The sequence below is a fragment of the Folsomia candida genome, unplaced genomic scaffold, assembly GCF_002217175.1.
Source record: "Folsomia candida strain VU population unplaced genomic scaffold, ASM221717v1 Fcan01_Sc002, whole genome shotgun sequence".
Classification (NCBI taxonomy): Eukaryota; Metazoa; Arthropoda; class Collembola; order Entomobryomorpha; family Isotomidae; genus Folsomia; species Folsomia candida.
In genome coordinates, this window is record NW_019091194.1 from 6,387,905 (window position 1) to 6,413,908 (window position 26,004).

At 36.0% G+C, this 26,004-nt stretch overlaps 1 protein-coding gene across 1 annotated transcript in view; it reads right to left on the reverse strand.

Annotated features, from left to right (window-relative positions):
* LOC110843294 overlaps positions 1-26,004 on the reverse strand; it is a 43,931-nt gene that overhangs the window by 11,847 nt on the left and 6,080 nt on the right. Inside the window, exons 2-5 of the mRNA XM_035848104.1 lie at positions 19,265-19,449; positions 11,481-11,542; positions 10,492-10,581; positions 70-236 (exon numbers count right to left, since the gene is read on the reverse strand). Of these exons, the coding sequence (XP_035703997.1) occupies positions 70-236; positions 10,492-10,581; positions 11,481-11,542; positions 19,265-19,449 (504 nt within the window). The remainder of the gene's footprint in view (positions 1-69; positions 237-10,491; positions 10,582-11,480; positions 11,543-19,264; positions 19,450-26,004) is intronic.

Here is a 26,004-nt window from a genome sequence, read left to right on the forward strand (position 1 = left end):
TTCGTACATACACATTCACAGGCAGGTAAAAATAAACATAAATTTCGACAATAGGTAGGGACTAAGTACCTCGAAACATTCATACGACAAAGAAATAGACGAGATTCTTCTCCCGGAAGTGAAGACGCGTTCCCACCACTGCCAGGAGAATTCCGAAGCAATTCCGTCTGTACCGTGCCGTGATCTGCCTTGTCGATTATGTCGTAAACTGAGTCGCCGTGAATAAGCAAATCCTCCTGCAAAAGAAAAAGGGGAAAATGAGAACTTTGAAAAATGAGACAGACTTTGTAACAAAACCAAATGAAAAAAACGTGGATCATATTCTTGTTCAACATGAACATTAAAAGTGAAACAATGGTGAGTTGGATCCGTCTGACGCCGAGTCGTTGTAGGTGGTCATAGTCCATCATTTAATACATAATTCCCATGCAGTTCGACTCAATAGATATCGATATTGATGTCCGCATGTCCATGTAGATGAATTCCTGAGAACGAGGGACGAAGGTACATGGTAAAAGATACCAACAAGACAGATACGTACATGCATTGCAGCCACAACAATAGAGCACTCTGTCAAGAAATAAAGATCCGGATCAGGACGAAGAAGAAAAAGTCTGACTTTTTGATGACAATTACTCATCTAAATTGTTTATTGTCAATTGTCGCCAAATCCCCACTAAGCAGGACAGATTGATGGTTGCATGCATAAAGCGTGTATTTAGTGCAGGATACAGTTAGCGATTTGCAAATCGAGGGGAAATCCTCTTATCGAAACAAATTAGATATTGTTGGTACTTGTAAAAGCTTGAGAGAACAAATATATTTTTCGTATCACTTTCAACGTACTCGCACTTTGTGTTTTACTGGAAGAAAATTACCAATAATTTAGAAATTGGAGAAAATTACTATTGTGTGCAGATGTAGATTGATTCTAAATATTTGTATAGCGTGCATTATATCCACATACATACATATTTCTACAGGTTGCTATTGCATATGTATAAATTCCTTTGTTGACTGACGCATGTATACGGTAGAATTATTCCTGCCTCATTTAACAATTGAGCAACAATAGCATTGATCCCAAATCAAGCTTGGGATCTGTAAAAAGTCACTAACTAAACCTGCCATATTTTACAATATACATCGTACATAGGTCCGTCTGTCTGATCCTAATTCTAATCTAGTCCACCTGCTGCTTACTCGCATCTCATCTTTCGACCGAGGAGCTATTTGGTGGACTGACTGGGCTAAATATATACAAGAATAAAAGTTACAATAATGGTCCAACCAATATAAATGCCCGTGTGTCAACCCCAGTGCAGAGGACAAGAGCAAGACGGATGGTGACCGTTTTCATTTCCTCGCTGCCCAGGAATTCCTCAACACTATCATTAATCATTTCATCCAGGGCACACACTTTATAATGCTCTGCGCCACCAAGTAAAAGTAAATGCTGCTAGATATGTAGATAAGTAGATACACGCTCATTGTGATATTTATTTTTTTATGTAGAATTTGTGCGAACTACAGAAGAAAATGATAACACAAGAGGAAAGTCAAGATTTCTTAACAACTTTCTAATCCATTTTTACATGTTTTTTTTTAAACAACAAAGAATTGAAACGGAATCACCCTTCTTATCTGATGATTTTCACATTCGCGTGCCCAAACTCAATAAAAATTGGAAAAGAAAATACAGATTATTGTCTTATTATTATTCAATCTTATGCAACATGATCTCTCTCTCTCTTCCTGCGCGTCACATATTTATTTATCAGCAGAACCACGCCCTTGTTCCTATCCATGTCGCACTCAGACCAGGGGTCCGACTTCAATCCAATCCTCCACGTCAACATCAACATGACTGACTGACTGACCAACTCGAAATAAGTCGCTGAATCTCATCAAATACTTCAAAGTAAAGCAAAGCAAGCAACGAGTGAAGTGACCGACAGGAATCATCCACCTTTAACTTTATTTTACTTTGAGAAAGCCGATGCCGACTCGATTGAATCGCCATAAAGGCGAGTTATGCTCCAATAAAAAAATACAAATCCAATAATCGATTCAAGTTCAATCAAAGTCAAGGGGAGAAAAATTGGGAATGGATCCGGCTCGGAGAAAGATGAGATGACTTCATTTCTTCCGTAATACGTAGTTTTGGCCTCGTATGGTTGCGTCCAAATTAAAACATTTTATTGTGCATGTTCCAATTATTTAAAATGTTACAATTCCATAAAAAATAGAAATAGCTTGGATCAATCAAGACTTTCTCATCACATATTTATTATATATATGTATGTAAATATGTAGCGTATGTACTTAAATATGGACAGGGTCGGTGCGGAGGAATAATGGTGATGCTAATGCAACGTAATTAAAGTGGGCTAGAAAAAATGGCGAGCGAAAAGATTTCGGTAGCGGTGGTGTCATCAAATCGAATTAAAGAACAAAAACTTTTTATTAAAATCATATTCACACCGGGAACGCAGTGTGAGTGAGTCAGTTTGTAATTTGGGATAATGAAACGAATTAATGCGATGTGAGATTTGATGATAATACACACCGCACAGACAAAAAGTATTGTTGCAGGCATGGAGCTGACGGAACTATGTCGAGGTTCGTAACGTGTAAAAGACACAAAATTAAAAACACTTCAAAACTGCAGGTATCTCTGCTAAAGGGCTCGTCCACAAGAGATCCTGTATTCATTTTTCGAGTCCAAGAGCACAAAATTATTTAAATAATGACCTAAATCTGGACTTTACTATTTTATGCTGAGAAATTTAGGCCCGAGTTGCACATGTAAAATTTAATGCATTTCAAACTACTGCACATATGCATATGTATATTGTGCCATCATTAAGTATCGTCTGGAAGCATCATGTGGCGTTGTGTACATGTGGGTGAGAATGAGATAATTGAATAATAAATGAATGAGGAGACAAACAAAAAGCTGAAAGTAAGTGTCGAGAGAGTCGCCTTTTTGAACGGGTATTATTATTATTATTTTACATTGCGCCAGCCACTCAACACCCGAAACAATACTGCTCATTGTTGGACAAGATGATGTTCAGCTAATGATTCCTTTTCTCTATTCGCACCAAACTCACCATGCACACGTAGCACCAACCAACGCAACTCATTCACTGTTTCAAAGACAGTAGTGGGGTGAAAAAATTAGGTTCCCACACCTCTCACCGTTTTGTCCTCATTCATATGAGCAATATATGCATGCACATATGATATACCAGCTATAATGGCATATGTAAGCCGAATTAATGCTCTAAAAAATAATAAAAATTCCTGTACCCGCCCGATGCATTTCAGAAAAATTAATTTCTCAAAAACTTTTGAAACTTCAGCGTTCCGAAGAACAGCATCGATTTTGAAATTAAAGTAAAATCTTCATAAAATGCATGAATACCAAGAATCTGTTTAAGAATAAGGACAAGACAACAGAAGCCCCCCAAGATGTGCGTAATTGTGGGACAAAAGGCAACACACTTACGAAATTTGTGAATTGATGGGAAAACAATTGGTCTTCCTTTTCTCACCACCATGGAACCAATTCGGAGACAAAAGTTTAATTGCAATGACGACGATGTGAGAGGCGGATTCTCATTCCAATGTATTTATTATTACTTAGCTGGTGGGTGGGAAATATATAGTTCTTTTACTTAAACTCGTCATTAATGAGAAACAAGCACTGTTGAAATCGTATCAGAATTTAAAAAAATATGTTCGAACCACTGAGATCTCAAAAACTATAAAGAATTTCAGACAGAAAATTGAATTCGCAAGTGTGGAAGGGGGTAACCCGCGTCACACTATCAATTTTGCATTACTTTACAAACTGAATATATAGTATTACTATTCAGCTTGGTGTTTGAATGCAGGTATCGAACTCGAGACTCCTTCACCACAATCGGCGACTTTCCACAAGAGCCCAATCCGGGCTCTGAGAAAATCTAAGACATTTCCAGCTATTCAACTAACACAATTGAGAACTTTTCCAGACAAAGTTTTGTCTTTGTCAAAGCAGCTTGGTATTTTTATGCATAGTTGGGAAATTTCATGTATAAATACCACTATAAAATTACTAAAAAGAAATATTAAGCATATTACATATTGGCTTCTTTAACTAAGGACTCGACTCTCTCTCTTTTCTCGCGAATTAATGGGGCAGTTCATATGTACTTATGCCAAGAAATAATTTCCCAGGCTTAAACTAGACACAGGTCAACTCTTTACGTCTTTCCATTTCTTATTGAAGGCGGCAGTGTATTATGTACGTATATGCACACCAAATGGAGAAGAATATCGGTAAGGATTCTGTGTTTGTGAGGACCCACCAACTCCACGTGAAGCAAGTGAACTCGAGCCAAGGGCCAAATCGTGGGTCGGATACAAAGAATGTATCTCTCTTCACGATCATCACATCACAAAATGGATCACTTTTCTCTTCACTTTATCTTTTGCAACCATCTCATCTCAGGCATGGCAAGCGTAGTGGCATCGCAGCAGTACTTTACTTACGTACATTTTATATGCATAGGAAATGCTCTTCGAGAGATAAAATGCTAGAAAATACATAATGCCATACTGCACATCATGCGGACATACGAGCGCAGGTAATTTGCAACTTTCTTCTACTTTTATTATACATATTATTTTATTTATCATCCGCATTCCAACAATCAATCAATTATAGTAATGGTTGATCTCAAATCTATATCGATGATAAAATCAAGGAAATTCCCATCTGTGCCTGCTATCTAAATAAAATGTTACATATTTGAAAATTCCTGTACGAGATTTCTTGTAACTTTTGTACTCGTGGTTAAATACTTAAAATGCTTATTTTTTAAAGAATAGCCGAAATAGGTTTACAGGGGAGAAGAAAATGCCACACTTTAAAAATTTAAACCGAGCACATAAATCGTACTTACTACATACATATTCCACCATCACAATGCTATCAAGTCGATTAAAATATTATATCCAGAATTTTTTGAATCAAGATGAAAATTGTGCATTATTGTTTTGTTATGTCTCTCTTGAGCAAGTTGATTGACACGTGTGATGAGATGGGGATAAGGATAATGACCGAATTGATGAGTCCATTACCAAACTATACCTCTCCTCATCTCCTCAATAAAAAGGGGTTTCGATTGTTAATTGTTATTTTCGTCACTCTGCTCATGATTGTAGGTTGCCTCTGCGGAACCTTATCCTTTCCCGTCCTCCTCTAAGAATAACAATGAAAAGTCACAAATTGTTGTTCGACTGCAGCAATGAAATGATGGTGACACCAGCGGTCATGCATATGCAGTGCCGGTTTCGTATACACTTGGATTGACACCGAAAAAGTTTTTGTGTCCTCGATGTGCAGGGACACTGGCACAAAATAGAGATGATTAGGTATGATAAGTTCTTAAACGCACAGGTGTTCACACAAAGACACAATAAAATAAACTCAACCAAACAACAATGCTTTGTGGCAACAATTAAATGAAAAAAGACGAAGGATAACTCCTCTCAGTGATAAATTCCTAATCGATTACAATTAAAATAATATTGGTTAACTATGTATGCAGAAGGAGCATTAAGTTATAGTAGCTTTTCGTAACTTGCCAGTGCTCAGTCATAGTCTGTCCCAATGTATCTTACTAAGGTCTTGGATATGTAACGTATGTATATATGCTTAAATACAATGTTCAGATCAAATTGCATATATATTTGGAAATTTTTTTTCGAAAAAAGTCGGAATAATTCATGTAAAAGTCCTAATTTCATTCTTGTCACTTAGCTTCTTGGAATTTATGCTCAGGATTCATTTGTCATTTTTCTTGTAAATAAATGTCTCTCAAATTCATTGTTATTATCATGCAACTCTCAGAAAAATGTCACTCATCATCTTCCCCTTGTTTCATCATTTTTTACCAGCAATTTTGACATTTTTAGGAAAGAGTGTCGGCCGGCAGAGACAGTGTAATGTTCTCCGACATTCCGTACCTGAACTAATTGCCACTTTATTTTATCCTCAAGAATTCCTTCATATATATTTCCTCCCTTCCTTTCATTTGTTGAATCCATTAATAATTTATCCTCATTAAACACCAATTTATCCTGAGCGAGAATAATAATCAAAATATTCTTTCGTAAAATTCCAATCTAATAATGATCCAACTTCCGGTCCATGAGGATTAAGGCACATTAAAATCCTTCCTTTTTAAATAAATAAACCCAAATGTCCACTTGCCTGTCATCCCATCATCCATCAGCTATACCACCTCTCAAAATAAATATGTTGCTAATGTAAATCAAACTTCGGATGGGATGTGGAGACTTGGCTTTTAAATATAAATGGACGGACGATGTGGGAGGACCACCCATTAGTCACGAATCTTATTTCCTTGTCACTTTACTTAATCGTCCTCCGTCCTCCACAATGCACACTTTTGCTACATGCATACGTACGAAGCACAAAGGATGAGCAAAATCGGATAAAAAAATAAAATGGATTTTTATCACAATTTGTTACCTTTTATCATAATCATACATGAGCCGAGTTGCTAATGTCATGCATAATAAGTTAACAAAAATGGAACAACCGTTTCCATAATTTTTAGTAGAACTGAGAAAATCAGTACACGAATAATAGGAAGATGCTGACATGTAATATAAGAAGGGTGGAAAAACGGATGAAAGCTTGACGTGATGAATGAATGTTTACGCTTATGCACAGGATGACCAGCTCTGATTCTGTGAAGAAAGTGGGTAGGGCACAATATTCATTTGACAGCAGCGTCTTTTCCTTAAGCCTGACTAATTAATTGACAAATAAGAGAAAGGCAGGGCAGGCAGGTGAGCTAATTACTTTGCAAAGATGGACAACATAAGGCCTTCAGGGGTTAGTGGATGGCAGGCTAGTTGTTAACTAGCTATTACTGAATGGCTGCGGATGATGATGATTAAAAGTAACAAACTGCATAGTAAAACCATTCATTCACACTTTTACTCGTCCACACATGAAGGATAAAATGGACAAGTGTCTGTTTTTTGTGTATATCTTAAATCTTGAATGGAGTTCGATTGTAATGCAAATTTAGTCTGAACGTATAGCTGTTAATTAATTGTTGGTGGTGGTCTTTCTTCATAAAAGAAGAGCGTATCTAACACGGAATACGTGTAAATGAATGGACATACATAATCTGTCTTCTTGTTTAAAAATTACAATTTTAAGCAAAATTTGAGGCAAAATATGCACATTATGCATGAATCTATATAAGGGCACGCTATCAATTGTCATTAACTCATTAACTACATAAAATCAAGGTGTCGAATTTCATGAACAAATGAAGCTATCGGCCAGTGCAAAAGGGTGTCTAATATTTAAACTGTTAGCATAATGGTGAAATAATAAGAATAATTACACTTAAGTAACATAATAAAAATAAATACAAATTCCAATACAAAGTAGAGCATACGGTTTCGACATCGTCGTCGTCGAGTTTTCCCTCGGGAACTAACTTCACGCACGCTCTCAATCAAAATTGAAATCTTCTCATTCATTAATTGATTTGGTTCATTGATTAATTTGGAAAATGTAATTTGTGCACCTGCCTCGTCGCTCCGTACCGTCGTTGAATATGCATAGGTCACTTCAGAAACACCGTAGGGAACTTTATTGCTACATGGAACTCCATTAACGGAAACAAGGATGCAATGCTCCCCCCTAAAGGGATACATTTATTTCGTACAAGAAGAAACTTATGTATTGTCATCCAATTTTATGCAACAGAAAATTGAGAATGCGAACAGACAGGACTATGGGGAAAGTACTTGTATACTTATTTGCCCACTCAAAACATAACGCAAAACTTGAAAGAAAAAGTTTTCCTACAACTTTTACAATTGTAAATTGTACGCAATTTTTTAAAAGAAACGAAGGTACTGTGAATTATTTTAACTTTAAGCTTTTACCTTGACTTTAACAAAAGAGAATTTAATTTCACATTTAATTTCAATTCATCAGATTTAGAAGATTGAGAGCAACGCGTCTGGTAAAGGAGAAGGATTACAAATACAATAAAATAAATGGATGACTCAGCTCAGCAACATCAGCACAACAAAGTTGGTTAAGTTTGACAAACAGGCGAATCCAATTGAATGAAATTCACACAACATGAAGATGAAGGAGGCAATAAACCTTTAACTCTTTTCTTTTTTAGATTTGATACTTGTACACTTACTTCTTTTGGGTCCACATACACGGTGACTGACGGTGAAATGAAATGAAACGGTTGGTTGGGTTGCTTGGGTGCATCATAAGGACTTCAACTTATCAGGAGGACAGGCAGACAACAACCGCACCACCAACCGTCACCATCACACTGAATCGAACAATGGATAACTTTACGGTTTATAGCATTGTAGTGAGTGCGCAGGTAGGAGAAGAGAGTGCGGAATTGAATTAATATCGTATTGGTTTTCGAGATGCAGATTAAAAATGAAGCATCACTTTACAACCCATTGTTTTCCACCGGGATGAGTTATTGGGTCGGATGGATGAAAAATGTGAGATGATCCAAGAGTAGGAGGGAGGAGGAGGAGGTGGTCTGTGTAATAAAATTGAGACAATTTCCATAAAAGCTGTAAAATGAAGAAGCATCCTCGTCGTATATACGCTTAACTTTATTAGAGTTCACGCAGTGATTCATAAATAATGGATGGCTTTCTAACTTGCTACCTTAAACTATTCCCGAGGTATGCAAGATAAATATGAAATATTCTTAATGAAACGTTGGCAAATAAATAAAACATCCATCAAACTGCGCTGCATGTATTTATGTAGAAGGAATAATCCATGATGATGATTATTATCATTTTTCTAAACAGATTTTTAAAAGGCGACTGCAAACTGCACCCAAAAATCATACCTCGCATCATTTCAGAATACATCAAGCCTAGATATGTACATACATACACATGCACGTACAGATAGATCCGTGTATGAAGAGAGGAATAAGTAAGGAAAATTATTACACTGCTATGAATCAATTGATCAACTTCATGCACACTGGTCGGTTGTGTATCCTTACGATAAATAATTTCACATCATGTACTCACTAAAAGTAAACCACCACACAGACACAATATGCAATATGAGTAAACTATCATTAGCTTATGGGAGAGAGACTATTATCATAATTATGATGTAAGGTGGCATAAAAAATGTTGGAATTTAAATGGACAATCCAAAGGACTACTATAGCATTGGAATTTGAGGAAATTATTGCTTAGGTGTTGTCTGTATGTGGATCCTGTCTTAGCCTTCGTTCTCCAACTTAGAAGATATTGTAATCTTTCGTATTACAATGCATATGACTTATTACAATGCAATCACTATATACAATTGGGCACATAGGTGCTAAATATGTAAATTGTTCTGGTGTGAAACCACTGCTCCAACCAAAATCACTGTGCGTTCATTCCCGGTGGTCGATTATGCATTATTGCTTTAGTTCTTTTTAGCTGCTACCAATAACCAAAAAGTACTAATATACTACGCCTTCTTCTTTAAATTCAGTAATAATTTTATGAATATTGCATATTTATAGCCATACGTAAGTAGATACATTCAGCATTATTTTTATGAGGACGCATTAATGTTTGATATAATGGTAACTCGTGGACCCTTATCTTATATCCATTATTATTCCAATTCATGAATGAATCAAATCCACCCACCCTCGCACGTAACGTTTTTTATAAACAATTTCTGTTACGTCGCCACCTTTTTATTTGTGAATCAGCTTCAAAACCAAATGTGTAACTTAAAGTAATTTTATTCTGTCTGTCTGTGACGAGGCTGTGCATGTAACATCATCGCAGTGCAATTCATCCACATTATCCATTAAAAGATGAGATAAGTCTGCTTTTGCCACAGATCCATTTGCCCAGTCAGTCACAAGCAGTTATATTTTGTCAATGGGTCTCCCAACTTTTTTTTAAAGAATTTAGTCAAGTAATAGAAATAAATGATGATGAATGAAGAATTCTCCCCGGAGACAATTTACATTTCTCCAAATTTGCCTCATTGTTACACGAACGGAGAATATAAATAATCCTTCAGTTCAGGAGCAAAGCATATGAGAAGACCAAGAAGATGGAGGAATAATGAAAAAAGGTGTCCTTCTCTTCACAAGAGAAATATTATAATACAACAAACACACCAACACCACCAGCTTCACTGGACAGTTAAATATTTGAGTGTTTGAATTTCAGAGTAATTTCGTGAATGGAAAGTTGCTTCGTCACTCGGGATGATGGTTGTGGTGTCCATCGGTGGTCCACCATCAGGCGTCGTCGACGTCCACGTCGTCATTCATTATTTTCTTCTTCTTCTCAATGAATTCATTTCGACGCGGAGGAAAATTCAAATTACAGGCGAAGAGAAGTTCTATAATAATGAGTACTTACCATCGAATGACCCAAGTACTCGGCAGCATTATCCGATATGTAGAGCAGTTTTCCATTCTGTGTCATCATTATGAGGAATCCACTCATGGACTGGAAATGTTTGGAAACAAATGAAAAAAAACACATATGAAATTAAATCAGTATTAATCAAAGCGTTGTATTATTGCTGATGTTATTTTAATGTTTTATGAACGAAAAATAATATGTATATGGCGAGGAAAGTTATTGATTTGATGCATGCATGTGAAATTACATTGATTTTATTTGGGCATGCAATGTCAGTGTCATGTCAAGTGGTAATGGAAACACCTCTGCTTTATTAACAAATCAATCTATTCCGTCGTCATTGTAGACACACCAATTACACTCACTGACTGATTGATTATTATGGATTGGATTATTACATCGGAGGAAAAACAGAAGCAGCAAAACCATCCAGGTTTTCAATTAGAATTCTTAAACAAAGTTCACAGAAGTCCCGCAGAGTGTTATGTTTGCCAGACTAGGATTCAATTTAGATGCTAATTCACGGGATAAATTCAGGTAGCAGTTGCATCGGTGCGTCTACATGATCAGTGTATTTATATCGATATCGATACCATAATAATAATGATAATAACCGAATTGACGTGTTGACGTTGACTGGCACTGACGATGCGGGTGACACGAACGACGGAGGAGGCACTTGCTTGCATACTTAAAGGTTTACTTGGATAATATTTGAACAAGACGTAAAAAACAAAGAATTAATAAACTGGCTGAAATTTGAATCTCACTTTATCAAACTACTACCTACCGCCTGGAGTGTACTCAATTAATAAGACCCTACAAATGCGGGCCCTTTGAGGATTCAGAATTAATGATAAGCATGAGGATAAGGTTCACTTTCGTAAACAAATCATGTTAATGGATTCAAAGGCCCCTACAACTTGCATGTATCTCGTAAAATAAAATGTAATTAAATTAAAAAGCCGAGTGCTAAGTCTTACCTTTGAGAAACCGATGTTTGGCGTGGTAAAAGGATGACCCATTTCGTGATGTCTTTTGAACACTGAAAATCAAAGGTAAAACATTTAAACACATGCGAAAGAATTATTGCAAAACTGATAAAACTCGAGCTTTTGTCCATGATTTGCAGACAAATTGTTGCAGTTATGCGTGAAAATGTTGATGCGTATGGATTAGGAATTTGTGAGAAATCGTGCACCGCAGCCATATGCATATCGTGACTTTGTTCTTGACAAAGAGGGACACTTTGCGTCCTGCCTGCATTTGGTCTGGTTACCATGCAATAGTTGCGTAATATATTTAATTGCTATCAATGGAAACTGCATATGTTGTAAAGCAAGGGTACAGCTCCTAAAGTAATAATTAAATTAATTATTATGACTCGATGACGTTACGATACTCCCGATAAGTTGTGTCCAGCATAGGCATAAGGTAAGAAATCTGCGAATTTACTTATCAGAACGTAAGCAATATGTTTCTCTTGTGTCATTTTTAGGATCTCTCTCAAAGAATGGGTGTCCTTCTTTTTATCCACGGTCTGATTCTCCTAGCGCCCAATCTGCTATTAATGGTGGCCGTGGGTGTGGTCTGTTTCGCCGTGGGTTCCGTTTTTATCGAAGAAGAAAACTTGGCCCTCGGAATTGTTATAACCATCAGCACCGCAATCTCAACTGCTCTTGCCATCATTGGAATTTGGGGTTGGTGAGAAAATAACAAATACTTCTCAAAATATTACACGGAGAAGTTGGGATCAAGAAAATTTTGCTATGTGCAATTAGTTAACAAATCGTATCAATAAAAATTACAATAAGGCAGTGCAGGGATTATGAAGTGATTTGGAAATAGGAACTTTGGTATCTTCACAAATGCATCCATCCCCTGCAACGCAACGCAACAATGACATAAACTCGTAATCTCATCTCGCCTCGCCAGATACCAATTCCTTTACTACATACGCATGATCATCTTCCAGCCCTTATTCTTGCCATCCCACTCTGTACATCAAATAAGCCATCCACACGGAACAAACAGCTTGCTGCTTACAAATCCCTACCTACATAATCCGATCTTAAGGGATGAAATAAGATTTTACTATTTATTTATCCGAATTAAATTCAGTGGCACTGAAATGCATATATTTGTACACATATGCATGTACTTCACTACTGCTTATGACAGGGTCCATTATACTCTACTTGTTTTCGATTAGACAACAAAATCAAGCACAAAATCGGTATATACATAAGTATATGCATTTCATTATTATTTTATTTCTGCCGTAACTCATAAATAACTATCGCCGTCAATTACATTTAACGACACGATGATGATATGTGTCCAAGTCCTTGGCGAGGGGAAGATGAGACTTTCTTCCTTGAACACTCATTAATTTACAATTACGGCTGCACGTCTCCACCTCACCTCACACAATAGTGCTGAAGCTGAAGGTTACATACACGCAGCAAGTTATGTTACGACTTTTCCACTCGAGCCACACCGCCTTCATCCAATATACAATCAAGCCAGAGATTATGATTATCGCAAAAATGTAGAGGATTCCCGTAAATTTTATTAAACAAAAATATTACACCATTAATCAGCCAACAAATGCGTAGTGTTGACCCAACTGTGGGTGAGATGATGTGAATACCAAGCACAAAATTAGGAAAAGATGAATGCACATTGAGTTAAGATGTTTTATGTTGACCACACAATACAGCATCGTAATGACCACGTACGGCCCACGGTAAGTGTCACCCCAACCACACAGCATCAAAGAAGTCCCGCAGGGGACGGGGATGAATCAAGTGGTGGTGGTGACAGAATAAGTGGCCTTTAACGTCATCAATTATTATTTTTACTCCTTTTGTACCCTCTGGTGCAGGATCATCATCAAGCAGGCCTTGTTTCATTCTAGATTAGTTATTGTTACAAAGTGCATCTTACAAATACCTCCTCTGTTGATTAGTGAATATGTACTTGCAGTTTCTTCTACTACAAACATTGTCATAAATTTGCCTCTGTCTCCTCGTGGTGAAATCCCATTGAGCATTGTAGCCATGAATGAATAAAAGCTATATAAGATTAGAATAATGGACAAGTTTACCAGTTTATACAAACTACACAGCATGGAGCAGCATTATTGTAAGAAAACAGTAAATCCACCGAGCAGCAGGATTTTTCTACAATTCAACACGCTATAAAATAAAAGGGAATAAAAAAAGGAATAAATCCTCAAAGAATATGCATTTTTTTGTAATTGATTTATCCAAAAAACACTTAACCGCATATGTGTATAGCAAATAATATTTTTGAACATTTTTTGCACAAAACAAAAATTGCATTAAAAAATTGCATCAAAGAAATTGCAAACAAATGCATCTCATAGTTATGAGGTTGTGACTTGTAATAATAAGTCGTGATAAAATGCGTATGTATGTTATGCACTGCATTCATACGCGAATTTTTATTTACGTCGTGCAGTTGGGATGTGGGACAAGCAAAGGCACGACTTTTACATCGAATACTAAACGTGACTTAGAAACTGCATCTTCTGGACAAGTCATGATCCTAAACTTACTTTTTTGGAAGTACGGCGTGGTGGTGCGAAATTATGCGTGCATTGTGTTCATGTTCATCAAAGATGCAGACGTTTGCAGATTTAAACTCGATTTTTTGGAGATGAGTTTTACTACATAATGCGCAGAAAACATCATTAACTTATGACTATTAAATATTATTGTAAATGTTGAGTGCACGGTGTAGTCTAGGTTCACATTCTTATGAAACTTGAAGAGCAGCAGAAAGAATTGGCTTATCATTTAACTTATGTTTAGCAGAAGCATGGATGGAGGCAAAGTTGGGTAATTTTACAACTTTTTTATTTGAGCAGCCGACCAATAATTTAAGCTCGAGAGACAAGTAGATGCAGTGATCGAGTGGTGATGCGTCTACTGGTAAAGTGGATGCTGTAAAGTGTAAATTGTAAAAGTGGAATAAATCAAGCTTCACAAATCAAATATAAAATTGCAAAAGTACGATTCATGCACCACGTCAAATCTAAATGTTGCAGAATTAAATTAAATGAGATATCAACGCAGGCTCGAATATATTTTAACCAAAATCTTTCGATGCTCACGGTTAGGATTAGTTAATAATTATTATCCATGTTTCCCTCAATTTACAATTGATGTGAAAATATTTAGACTTGTCGAATAAAACTTGGCCGACTCTCGCTGGACAGGACGACAGGAGGACCTAGACCAGTAACAGAACAAAATGAAGATGAGCAAGCCAAGATGATTCCGCATCTCACAATAAGGATACTAACATGCATAACATAGATACGTACTTCAACTTCTGCCACCAAAACCGGACAAAAAACTGGATGGTTTTCTTGTTGGATATGTATTGTAGTAGGCATGAAGAGTGAGGTAATCTAATGCAAAGTAATTTTAATCGTAATCGAACATTGTAAATTTTAGTGGTGGCGGTGGCAGATAGGGACGAGTAACCAGTCCGTCCCATTTTTTATTTGGTGGTGTATATCAAATCGAGTTCCGGGTCCAGTTTTCTAATTTGTTTGAGCTTTATATCAATCTCACCCTGGACAGCTTAATGCTTTAATGATTCATCGCTAAAATTACATAATATCCCAGAAATATGAATGTTATGCCAGAGAATGACCTCTCCTCGTCTATGATAAAAATTGTGGCGTTGTAAATATGTACATATTATTATTGTGCGTATGTATTGGTCACTTGAAAGTCCAGCCAATTGTTGATAAGTGGACTAAATTGCGACATGGTCAAGATTGCATTTTATGGAAAACCAGAGATGATGTATTTTTCTCAGGGAGCAAAGAGTCATCATCTCGTACAGGACACGGACCATTATGTAAATGGCCTCATAGACGTATAAAATAGTAGTAAATGTCTCGGATGTGTGTATGGACAGGACACACGCTATTATAAAACTTTTACGACAATTTTCATCCATCTCTCAATGCGGTGGATTCCCACCAGAAAACTGTTTCATTATTTCGGTATTCAGCAGTGTGTTCGACAATATGGAAATCTTCTTCAGAAGAGAGTCGACAAATTATAAGGAATACACAAATTTGAGTTTTAGTGAGCTGAATATTTTATCCTATAATCTTTATTGTAATTAGTTTAATGTGCACTTTCTTTCTTTACTTCCATAACTGTGCTCTTTTTTATTGGTTGCCAAAAGCTTAATAAATGGCATTAAACGAAAAGTGTCTTTGTCCTCCCTGGGAAAAGTTCTCACCACAGTCACTCCTACTTAAATTGATGGTGATTGACAATTTGCTACAACACAGGGAAAGGGAGACACTAAGAATAAGGTTTAAAAAGGTACCATGCGGACAACAGTACTTAGATACATGTGATAAGTATGCTGTAAACTTTTGGTAGAGACGGTGGAGAAACCTTATTTATTATTTTCTTGGGTGAACTTGAACATGAAAATCAAATTATCGTAAGAATGAAAATTAATTTGCTTGTCTGCCTCCATATATATGAACATTTTACATACGGCGAACTCACACCTCAAGGTTTTCTCTCATCGTCTTATCAGACGGTGTAGAGACAAATTATTACTTTGTTGAGGTGTTTTCCACTAGATTCCATTATGGGAATGAAGATGAGGACCATTTTATTGCATAATAATCACCACGCAAAAGCTGCAAATTTTTCACATATATATGAATATATACGCTAGATATACATTTTATTTGCAGCTATGACATATATAATTACACGATAAGTCACTTATCTTTCGCCACTTGTGATAAATATATAAGTCCTTGAATCACAATAAAGGTGGACCAACACTTATGTATAACTAGTGCACAGCAAGTACAAATAATACATTGACTGTCAATCGAGTTTTTTTTATTGATTTCTCAATAATCATTACAATTATCGGAAAAGTAAAAATAAATTAAGTAATGTCCTTGATTGGATAAGGTGAGACTTCAATAAACATAATAATACGACAATCGAGACAAATTAAAGTTAATTGCACAATACGCATCACTGCCAATTTTAATTAAATTTAAAAGTATTTCTCAGCATATCAAGGCCAATTGCGTTGTAATTGCGACAAACAATTTGCTAAATATAATTCTTACAAAGAATTTTGACGACAAAGTTTTCCATTTTGTCATACACAATTTTTACATGAAGAAGATTCAGATGGAATCAGATTTGGTTTTCCTATAGCGGATCTTCTCCATTGTTTAAATTCAGTATTTAAGGAATTTGCTATGAGAAACTGCCTCATTTCTTCAACATAGGAAACGTTATGCCTTCGTAATTCTGCCTGCCTAATTGTAATTTATTGTTGTTCGGCATTTCCCATCACCATCAAATCTTGAGCCCATTTATTTATTCAGCTCTTTTCTTCTCTTTCGGTAATGTTCGCCTTTCGTTAAAAAGTACGTAAGCCAAGAAAAAGTTTGGTGCGGTGGTGAGATATGAATTCATTTTCCTCGACGTATCGTATATGTATACTTCATCTTCTTATAACAATAAATAGTTCTAGCTCCTCATAAAGAAAAATGGGCTTTTCGTTTTCTTTACTTCTTCTTGTCGCCGAAAAGAACAATGTTCTCTGTTGAACAATGGGGCGTAATTTGCCCAAAATTGTGATTTTTGCCTGATCACATTCCATGGTTCATTGATCCGCTATCGATTAGAATTTTATTAGCTGAGAATATCAATTTCAAATTAAACCTGCAGATATTCGGCTTCCAAATTTGGGAGAGTTTCTTACTAAATAGTATATTTCATTCATTTTTCACGCAACTTCAAGTAAATAATATTTGTTAATACTCAACATTTCACCGAAGGAAAACATAACTGTCAAACTTCTCATATTAATATAGTCATTTGGACGTGGATTTTTGCTAATTAATGCATTTTAAGGATGGGTAAAGTTAAAAAAAATAATATGACTGTTGAAACTTTGCATGTGATTTGAAAACTTGCTACCTTTTTGTTTAGTTTTCTAAATATTAGTAAGAAAAAGTTTGCAGGATTTTGTGAGGAAATTTGCATAAGAGCTGTCAATCTTGCTTCTGGTGAAGAAGACAAACCAGTCCAAGGAGCATATGCACACAAGAGATTGAAATGAGGGGAATGACGACCTTTTAATTTTCAGATCGAGTGAGTGAATTACCCAATTCTCATAAATTAGCAGGGAGCGATACGAACAAGTTCAATGAATGCGAACATTGTGACCGTTTGTGTGCGGTGAGAGGGTCGCTCATGAAACTTGACCGAGCCGTTGACATTGATAATTCCACTGTTAAAACTTTCTGAAAATAACTGATTTCTGGACATCATAAAAAAAACCAATAGTTAAAAAAGCTTCTTTTGATTTTATGAGAAAAAGCAATAGGGAACGAAATCTTTATGCTACGGACAACTCCCTCATGGTTCACTTTACAAGTGAAAACCTGTTCACAGATCACAATTATTATCCAACATTAAGTCAAACATCATCACAGGATTTTGACTGATTTTGTGTAAACTCTGCTCCTTCAGGTAAATAATACGTTACACTATATATTCAGAGCCGCCTCACTCAACCAGAGTTGCATACTTGCTCCTGACAAGTTTTGGCATCAAGGCATCAAACATGATTATTACAAAAATATCTACTTCGGATTAATGAATAGCAGTGAACCAACCATCTCGCCCAAATATAACAAACGAAACATACGAATATTTTATTTTTGAAGCAAAAATCAAACTTTATATTCCTCAGTCTGATACTCGGATCTTAATTTATTGCAAAATAGAAGATGGCCTAATCAAACTACACGCAGACATGTTATTTGCCAAATCACAAAGTTACTCACAATTCTAAAGGGAGAGAATATACATAATTCTTTGGCTGAGTACGAATCTAGACGACAGCATGACCATCAATAACAATCGTCAATCAATCGCCAATCAATACTCCAAATCAACAACTTGATTTTCTTGAAGATGATTTACTTTTATTTTACTTAAACTGCAATTACAATTTGAACCAATTTACTTATTGGACATACTTGCGTATGCAGAAAGGAACATTGTGCATACAAACGTTCGTATGCCATGATAAGCACGTTCCTCGATTTGATATTAATATAAAAACGAAGGAAAAAATAATGAGCTTAAATTTGGCGTGCTGCTTCAGTACGGCATGCGTCCCTCCAAATGAGGTGAAGTGGAGTATAGTGAAATCAGACAGTTCACAAAATTGGGCATCTTTAGTAAATTGCTTCATTTTCCAGAGCGGTGGAATTTATAAGTTCTTGCATTGCCTGCAGATTTTTTCATACGTGTGTATAAATCAACCGAACACAATCACTCAACGCAAGCCAGGCTGGAACCGGATCCTCTTTTTTACGATATTTAGCTACGAAGTAAATACACATGTTAGATGTTGACTTGATTTGATGGTTGTTTGACAAGTTGGTTTGGTAGATAGATAGACCTGCCTGGACCTCAACTGATGAATGACCACAAGTCGTAAAAAGAGCAAAGTGGTCTCATTAACTTTATGTCGGTTCTTTTCCCCGTAAACTTCACTCGTCATCATAAAGGGCCGCACTTGGTTTTTACAAATTTAATGCGGCTCACTAAATACTTTTTGCCCAGGTTTTGAGTCTACTTTATGCTTCTCGAAGTTTTGCAGTTTGCTTAAATTTGGAATTTTCAATTTGACAATGATTCCTAGTTTTTCTTACCTTGTTGAAAATAGTTTGCCTTCCGCACATAGACGCAGACGAGGGCCATGAGTTGGAGTTGGGAGAGCCTCTGCCGGGTGGAGGATGGCAGAGGGAGGAGATCGCGTAAATTCGCAATTTCTGCATTTATCAAGTCTCGTCTCAACTTGCTCGCTCCTTTGGTGGACTTCGAAGCGTCGAAACTGCTAAAAAAGGATTAAAAAGGATCAGACCTGTGTAAAAAAAATAGCAACTTTTACACATTCTCGACAATTTGTCAGTTTATGTCACAACGATGACTTTCATGTGACATTTGGTTACATGAGTTATGATCAAATTTAACACCATCACAGCAATTTGATCTCATTATGAGGGTGCACACACACACACACATAACAACAACAGCAATTTTATGACAATTTTACTACCCTCGTTAAAGGAAGGTTTTATATAAGTGAGCGAAACTTAAAATTTTTTACTTGATTTTATTATTATTTCCGAGTTCATTGAAGTTTGTGTGCATGTAGTAGTGTAATTTCTTGGAGATGCAAAATGAGGGTTGACATGATCTCATTTATTCTTGTCTTCTCTCGTCATTACCATTTTCAAAATTGCAGAGGGGAAAGATACAGAATAAAGCAATCCTACAACAAATAAATTAAGCATGATGAGACCTAATGCTCGCAGAATTTAGACAAATTATCATACCATAGCTTTTACCTTGACTAAATTCTTACAAATTGCTACAATTTCCTGTAAAAGGAAATCGCATTCATGATCCATTCTATAACTTATGCATAGGCAATGGGTGGAATTAGTACTGCAAATTTGCAATTCAAAACTAAGCTGAATTGATTTTAGATTTTGTTATTATTATTGATGCATGTTTTCAACCAAGTGATTAGCGAAAAGGGGCCAAAGGTTGTATTTGTAATAATGGTGCAATTTTTGCAAGATGGAAAAATTGATCCACTTTAATTTCCCACAAGTTTATAAAGATTGTTAAAATTTATACGAAAGTTTAGCATTTTTAGACGGCGAGCCACATCCACTATTAAATATACCATCACATCAACATTCATCTGGAGCCAACCAGGCAGGCAGACTTGCCCATTGTTGTAATCTAATTTACTCTAATTTCACGAGACTTTTGACTACATAATAGTAACACAACAATACAACGAAAAGAATGGAGAACAACGAGATTATTATGTAGTGAAGAAGAAGAAGAGCAATTTATTAAGAAAAAGGGGAGCCGTAATAAAAGTAAGGTGCCTGAATGTTCTTTTCTCGTATTTAAGTATGTACAGCCAGAAAAAAACACGGGCTACCTGTCGATCATCCCGACCAAGAAGAAGAATATTATTAATCACTTCTGGGAATAGAATCTCACGCTATAAGCCAAGAAAATACTGCATTTTTCTTGGCGTCGACATAAATATTTCCTCTTTTGTTTTAAAGTTGATTTATAATTTCTTTCGATTTCTTATGCTTTCCACAAGCACTACTCTAGAGCATTTACGTATCTCAGGATCAGTTTGGACATCTCACTTTACCCCATAATTTCATAATCATTCATTTCATTATATTATAAAATAAGCAGATTCTCAACTGTGCATTATTGTTATGAAATTGCATAATTAGAGGCCATTGAAGAATGTGACATTTTGCGAGGAGACTTTTTTTTCAAGATTCAGAGTTGAAAGTTATATAAGACATCCAGCTCATGTTTTCGTTTCACTTGGACCATGATTTCGTGTTTGGTTGCAGTTGCAAATCGTGCACCTCGCTTTAACTAACTGAGGATGAGAGATCCTTAACCTTCCACAGTAACTTGTACAGAAATCATCAAGACTTTTTCAAGCAATAAGGAGCAAGCTAGTCGTGGTTGGTCTTCGTGGGCCATTGTTCATTCTTCATTACGTAACATATCGCATTTGATTTTGTGGTATTTCGATGCTCAAATTCACCGCAAATATGTATTTGGAGTTGCGTGCATGACTAAACTATGAAAAAGTGAATCTTTTTAGAATTTACCCAGGGCCCGACGAAACATATGTACATTGCCGTCTGGGACTTTAGAAGCACGTGTTTCGTGCCCATTTTGTACAGAGATACATATTTTAACAATACAACATATGACAATTTTGGATAGCAAATTTTGAGTTCTCCAGAGTTACATATGACACATTGCTACATACATTGTTGGCTTTGATGAATTTTTGTTTATCTCACTCGTTACAATAATTTCATCTTTGTTATCATATGTATGTATTTATAGACAACAAAAGAAATGTCCTCCGGGGGATTGAAGAAATATTTCTTTGTTTCTTTGCCTTGAATAAAGGCATTTTATTGTATGCATTAAGCTACATGCTACCCCACTATACACCTAATTTGAAAGGAACTGATTGAATTTTTATGAACCGCGTAGCATGATGAGAGATGCATTAAAATTTTCTGAATATCAAGACAAAGCACCAGCAGAAAACAATACAAATTTAATGTCGGTAAAGTTAGGTATGATATAATAATAGCTGTGTATCATAGACTAGCAAAAAAAGACTCATTTATTTTTAGTCTGCTTAAATTGAAACGCTATGAGACAAATATATAATGTCTAAAAATGCTTCTGGCTATGCATTTAGTAGTTACAAATAAGCTGGATAGACGTTCCATTGTTCGAGAAGCATAGTCGTGTTTTTACATACATTTGCAAAATTATAGCCACATAATTTAGATGTATGTACTCTGCTGTTACCAAAATTTATTAAGTGCCAAACTTTCTGCTAATTTGCTAATACTTGCTGCAAAAACGTATGCATATGTACATTACGTTTGGGAAAGAAAGCTATCTTTTTGTATTCTGATTTTCTATCTCATCTGATGGTGAATTCAGTCAGATTATTTGTTGTTAGTAAAGTATTGAGATAGAATTCTATCCATTCCTGTATTATGCATTTCTTCCCCACTTTATTTCGCTTTTGTGGTAAAATGTAATTTCCACCCTGGCAGATTGGTTTGGTTGGATTCTTTCTGCTCTCGTGGATGAACGTTAAAAGTTTTGGTGGTGTTGGTGTTGTGGTGAGTGATTGTAGGTAAATTGTTGGTGAGTAGAAAAGAAGTTTCTCCACAAAAAATCAAGAAGCACGAGTCTCTCCTGGACCAGACAGGGTTCACTAACTCGCACATTAAAAGAAACCAAACCGTGCAATTCCACCTATAACGTCCTCCTTTCTATCCATATGAATATATCTGCACAGAATTGCAGGCCAATGCAATACTCTAATAACTCTTTCCAAAATGCATGGCTCAAAAATCATCCAAAAAATTACTGAAACTATGCAAAAATTACAGAATTGATGAGCTACAGAAAATTTTGTAAAATTATGGAAAAACTTTAAGAATGCGGTATAATATTACAATCTTGACTTGTGCTACTCCTCGGTTAATTTATAGTAATTAAAGAATGTTGTTCCATCGCCACAACATTTGCATTGAATCACACATCCATCCAACCAGTCTCTACCTCGCTAGCACTTTACCTGTTATTGGCACCTTATCTAATTAGCAGTAGTTGGTGAAAAACAAAACAAAAGCCGTCTGCCTGCGTCCAATAAATTTCAAAGGAAAGAATACACAATTGCGGGCTTGGATGTGCCTAATATGCAAACTGAACGATTTTTTAACAAGGAAAGAGTTTTGCACAAATGGAAATGATTCAAGTCTACATTTTTTGGAGGATAAATGGAGAATGCAGTAAGAAGATGTACAAAATGTAGTGACGGAGATACATATGTACCAAGAAAAGGCTGGCTTTTTGTTCTTGGAAATCGAAGACCTCGCCATCGGCTATCCCACGCTGTCTGAACACAGACTCGCTGGGACAAGAATCAACACCACCACCTTATCCAATATTCTCTCCGTAATTCAATCAATTTACTTGAATAAGTCACAAAGTCTCCATAAAATAGGAGAGAGATCTCCCAATTACTGCTGCCAAACTCGCTTTTTATGTCAGAGATGAATATATTTCTCTTTCTTGAACTTGGATCATGATGATAGCGGTTTCATGTTGATAATTTAATCTCAGGCGGATCTGATCTGAGGCGATGTTCTGGTGTGAAGTTGACGAGAACAAGGGAAGAAGAAAGGAGAACAAGGTTTCACTCTCCAGGTGTCCCAAAATCAAGTATCAAAAAAGTAGCAAAAGTTATCGGTATATGTACATGCATGCACATACATACATACGTATGGAAGAATATGAATGAGTATATTATATACATCAAAATATACTGTATATATTGATGTGAGCATCTCATTAATATTCCCATTTTTTGATGCTGATAAATAACTTGGGAAATTGAGATTTGTGACTAATTGTGAGACAAAAGTATAACTTTATACGCGAGACATGTATCACACATGCATACATTTTGTACATATTCAACTAATTAAAATCCTCTTTAATAAATATTAATATAGTTCTATAAAAACTATTTAAAAAATTAAATTAATAGTTTTCCTTGGCTGATATAGTAAAATAAAGGAGCCGATTATGATAAAGATGATAATGATGAGATGTTAGAGACGGAAAAAAATAATTGTATGTGGAGAAGCCAGCTCAATTAATAATTCATCGATATTTATTTATACAGAGAAAGAGATCCAACTCAACGCGTAGTAATAATAATGGATGGACAGTTATTAGAGAATCGTAGGGTTTGGGTATCCTATGAAGAAGTTGAAATGTTTATTTTATTTTATTCTGCGGTTTGAATAATAAAACCGAGATTCGAGAAGAATGCAATAAGAGTTTACTACACAATGAAAATCATATCATGTTAAAGCAATAATAACGATAAAAATATGGATACATTTGATAGTTTAAATGTTGTAAGTAATTGCACGTTGCCCACAATTTCCTGTACTATTTTAATTTTACTCTGTATGTATAGCACTTCGATATCGCATGCATGCCATTCATCCTGCATCTACATCTCCTGGCATCAGGATTGGACAGCTAATAGTCATTCCAGACAGAAGAAGAACAACAATTCAAGTTTTCTTACTGCATGCGTGTAAAATAAAAGTGAGTGTGGCGCATATGTGGATGCTCTGATTTTCACAATATGAAACAATATCACAACCGGATTTCGTTTCCATCAGGCTCGCGTCATGTCATCCACGAGGGAACTGGATATGTAAACAGCTAAGTAAGTAGGAGCATTAGTCGTATCTCTCTCGTAATCATATCCCGTCAAACCTGAGACTAAAGAAACTTGAGAGAAATGAGATGAACTGGAGTACTGAGGAGAATTAGACTGATTCTGGCACATGCTCGATTTAATGGCGACTTCACTTGCATGACAGGTAAAGAAGCAGATGCTATGATGCGTACTATAGCTCTGCAATGAAGTTGAGGTTGTTGGGTGGTAGCGAATTTGGTAAAATTGGTATTAAAATGGAAAACACTAATTACCAAGAAAAGTCTGGAGCCTTTTGGCTTGACGGATGCAAATTCTGGCAAGTCGTCGCATCAGACATGTCAGGAGGAAAGAAGGTAACCGATTTTGTGGAGATGATTTTGTATTAGTTTCTTAAGATGCTCACGTAAACCTCTTTACTCCATATGAAGTAAATAGTATTTGCCTTTGCTTTTGTAAACTCAACGAGCGAGCTTTTATTAACTCGAAGATAGATAAGTTATATGTTTAAACCATGAGAAGGGTTCGTCAAAGGGAGCCGCTGCCTTAATACACTCACCACACGACAGCTACCAAAGTAAAATAGATCTGTCAACAATCAAGTGTGGTAAAGGTGATGGAAAAGCTAGCAATTGAGCAAGAAACTTTAATGTACTGACATTAACAATGACCAACTAAATTATAAATGAGAATTCTTTCCACAAATGCATTATTATTTTTTAAAGATAAAATTCATAAAAATTGCAAAGCATTGATTCCATGTGCCTCCACCTCCACACACACCTCGTTTCTAGTGAAAAGTATGTGTAAAGACAGGTCTAGTTGGGAAGGTACATAGATGATAAGATACTAACGTAAATGTTTCAGTATGAGATCAATTTCTTGTACCGGATTATACTCGTCTCCAGCTTTCAGAGGAGAGAGAGCATACGCAGGGGGCCACCTAATACAACAAATCGATTAACTTTCTCCCCACTCGTCCATCCAATTCAACAATTAGTTTGACCCGAGGAGGTCAATAAAGTATTGCTCCAGTTATACATATTTTCCTCCAACCGATTTTTTGTCCAGGCACAGATACACAAGGCGAATGAAAACAGGATTCGAAGTTGGCCGGACTACTGCCGAATTATTAAAATCAATTCGACTCAACTAACTCGCGGAGGGATCAGAATACGTAATCATGTACAATACGTTCATACAGATATTTACATGTCTAGTGATCATCAGAGAGAGCAGTAGTTAGTATCATTCAAGGTTCTTCCACTGTCAGACTGATCAGCTCTTAAAGAATGTGTTGAACTATATTATCGTGGAATGCATACATGTGTTATACCTTTCAACATACATACATGGCAGCTGCATGCCGTGTGTGTCGGATCTTTTTATGCCTGATTTTGATTGTGCCCTTAAACCTCCATTTCATAAAGTAAAGTACTTTTGTGATGTGATGATGTCCAGTGATTAAGTTGATGAGAAGTATCCCAAAAGAATTCCATGGATCACTATCACATGATAACCCACTTATCATACTTCTCTCTTAACCTCAAGTTT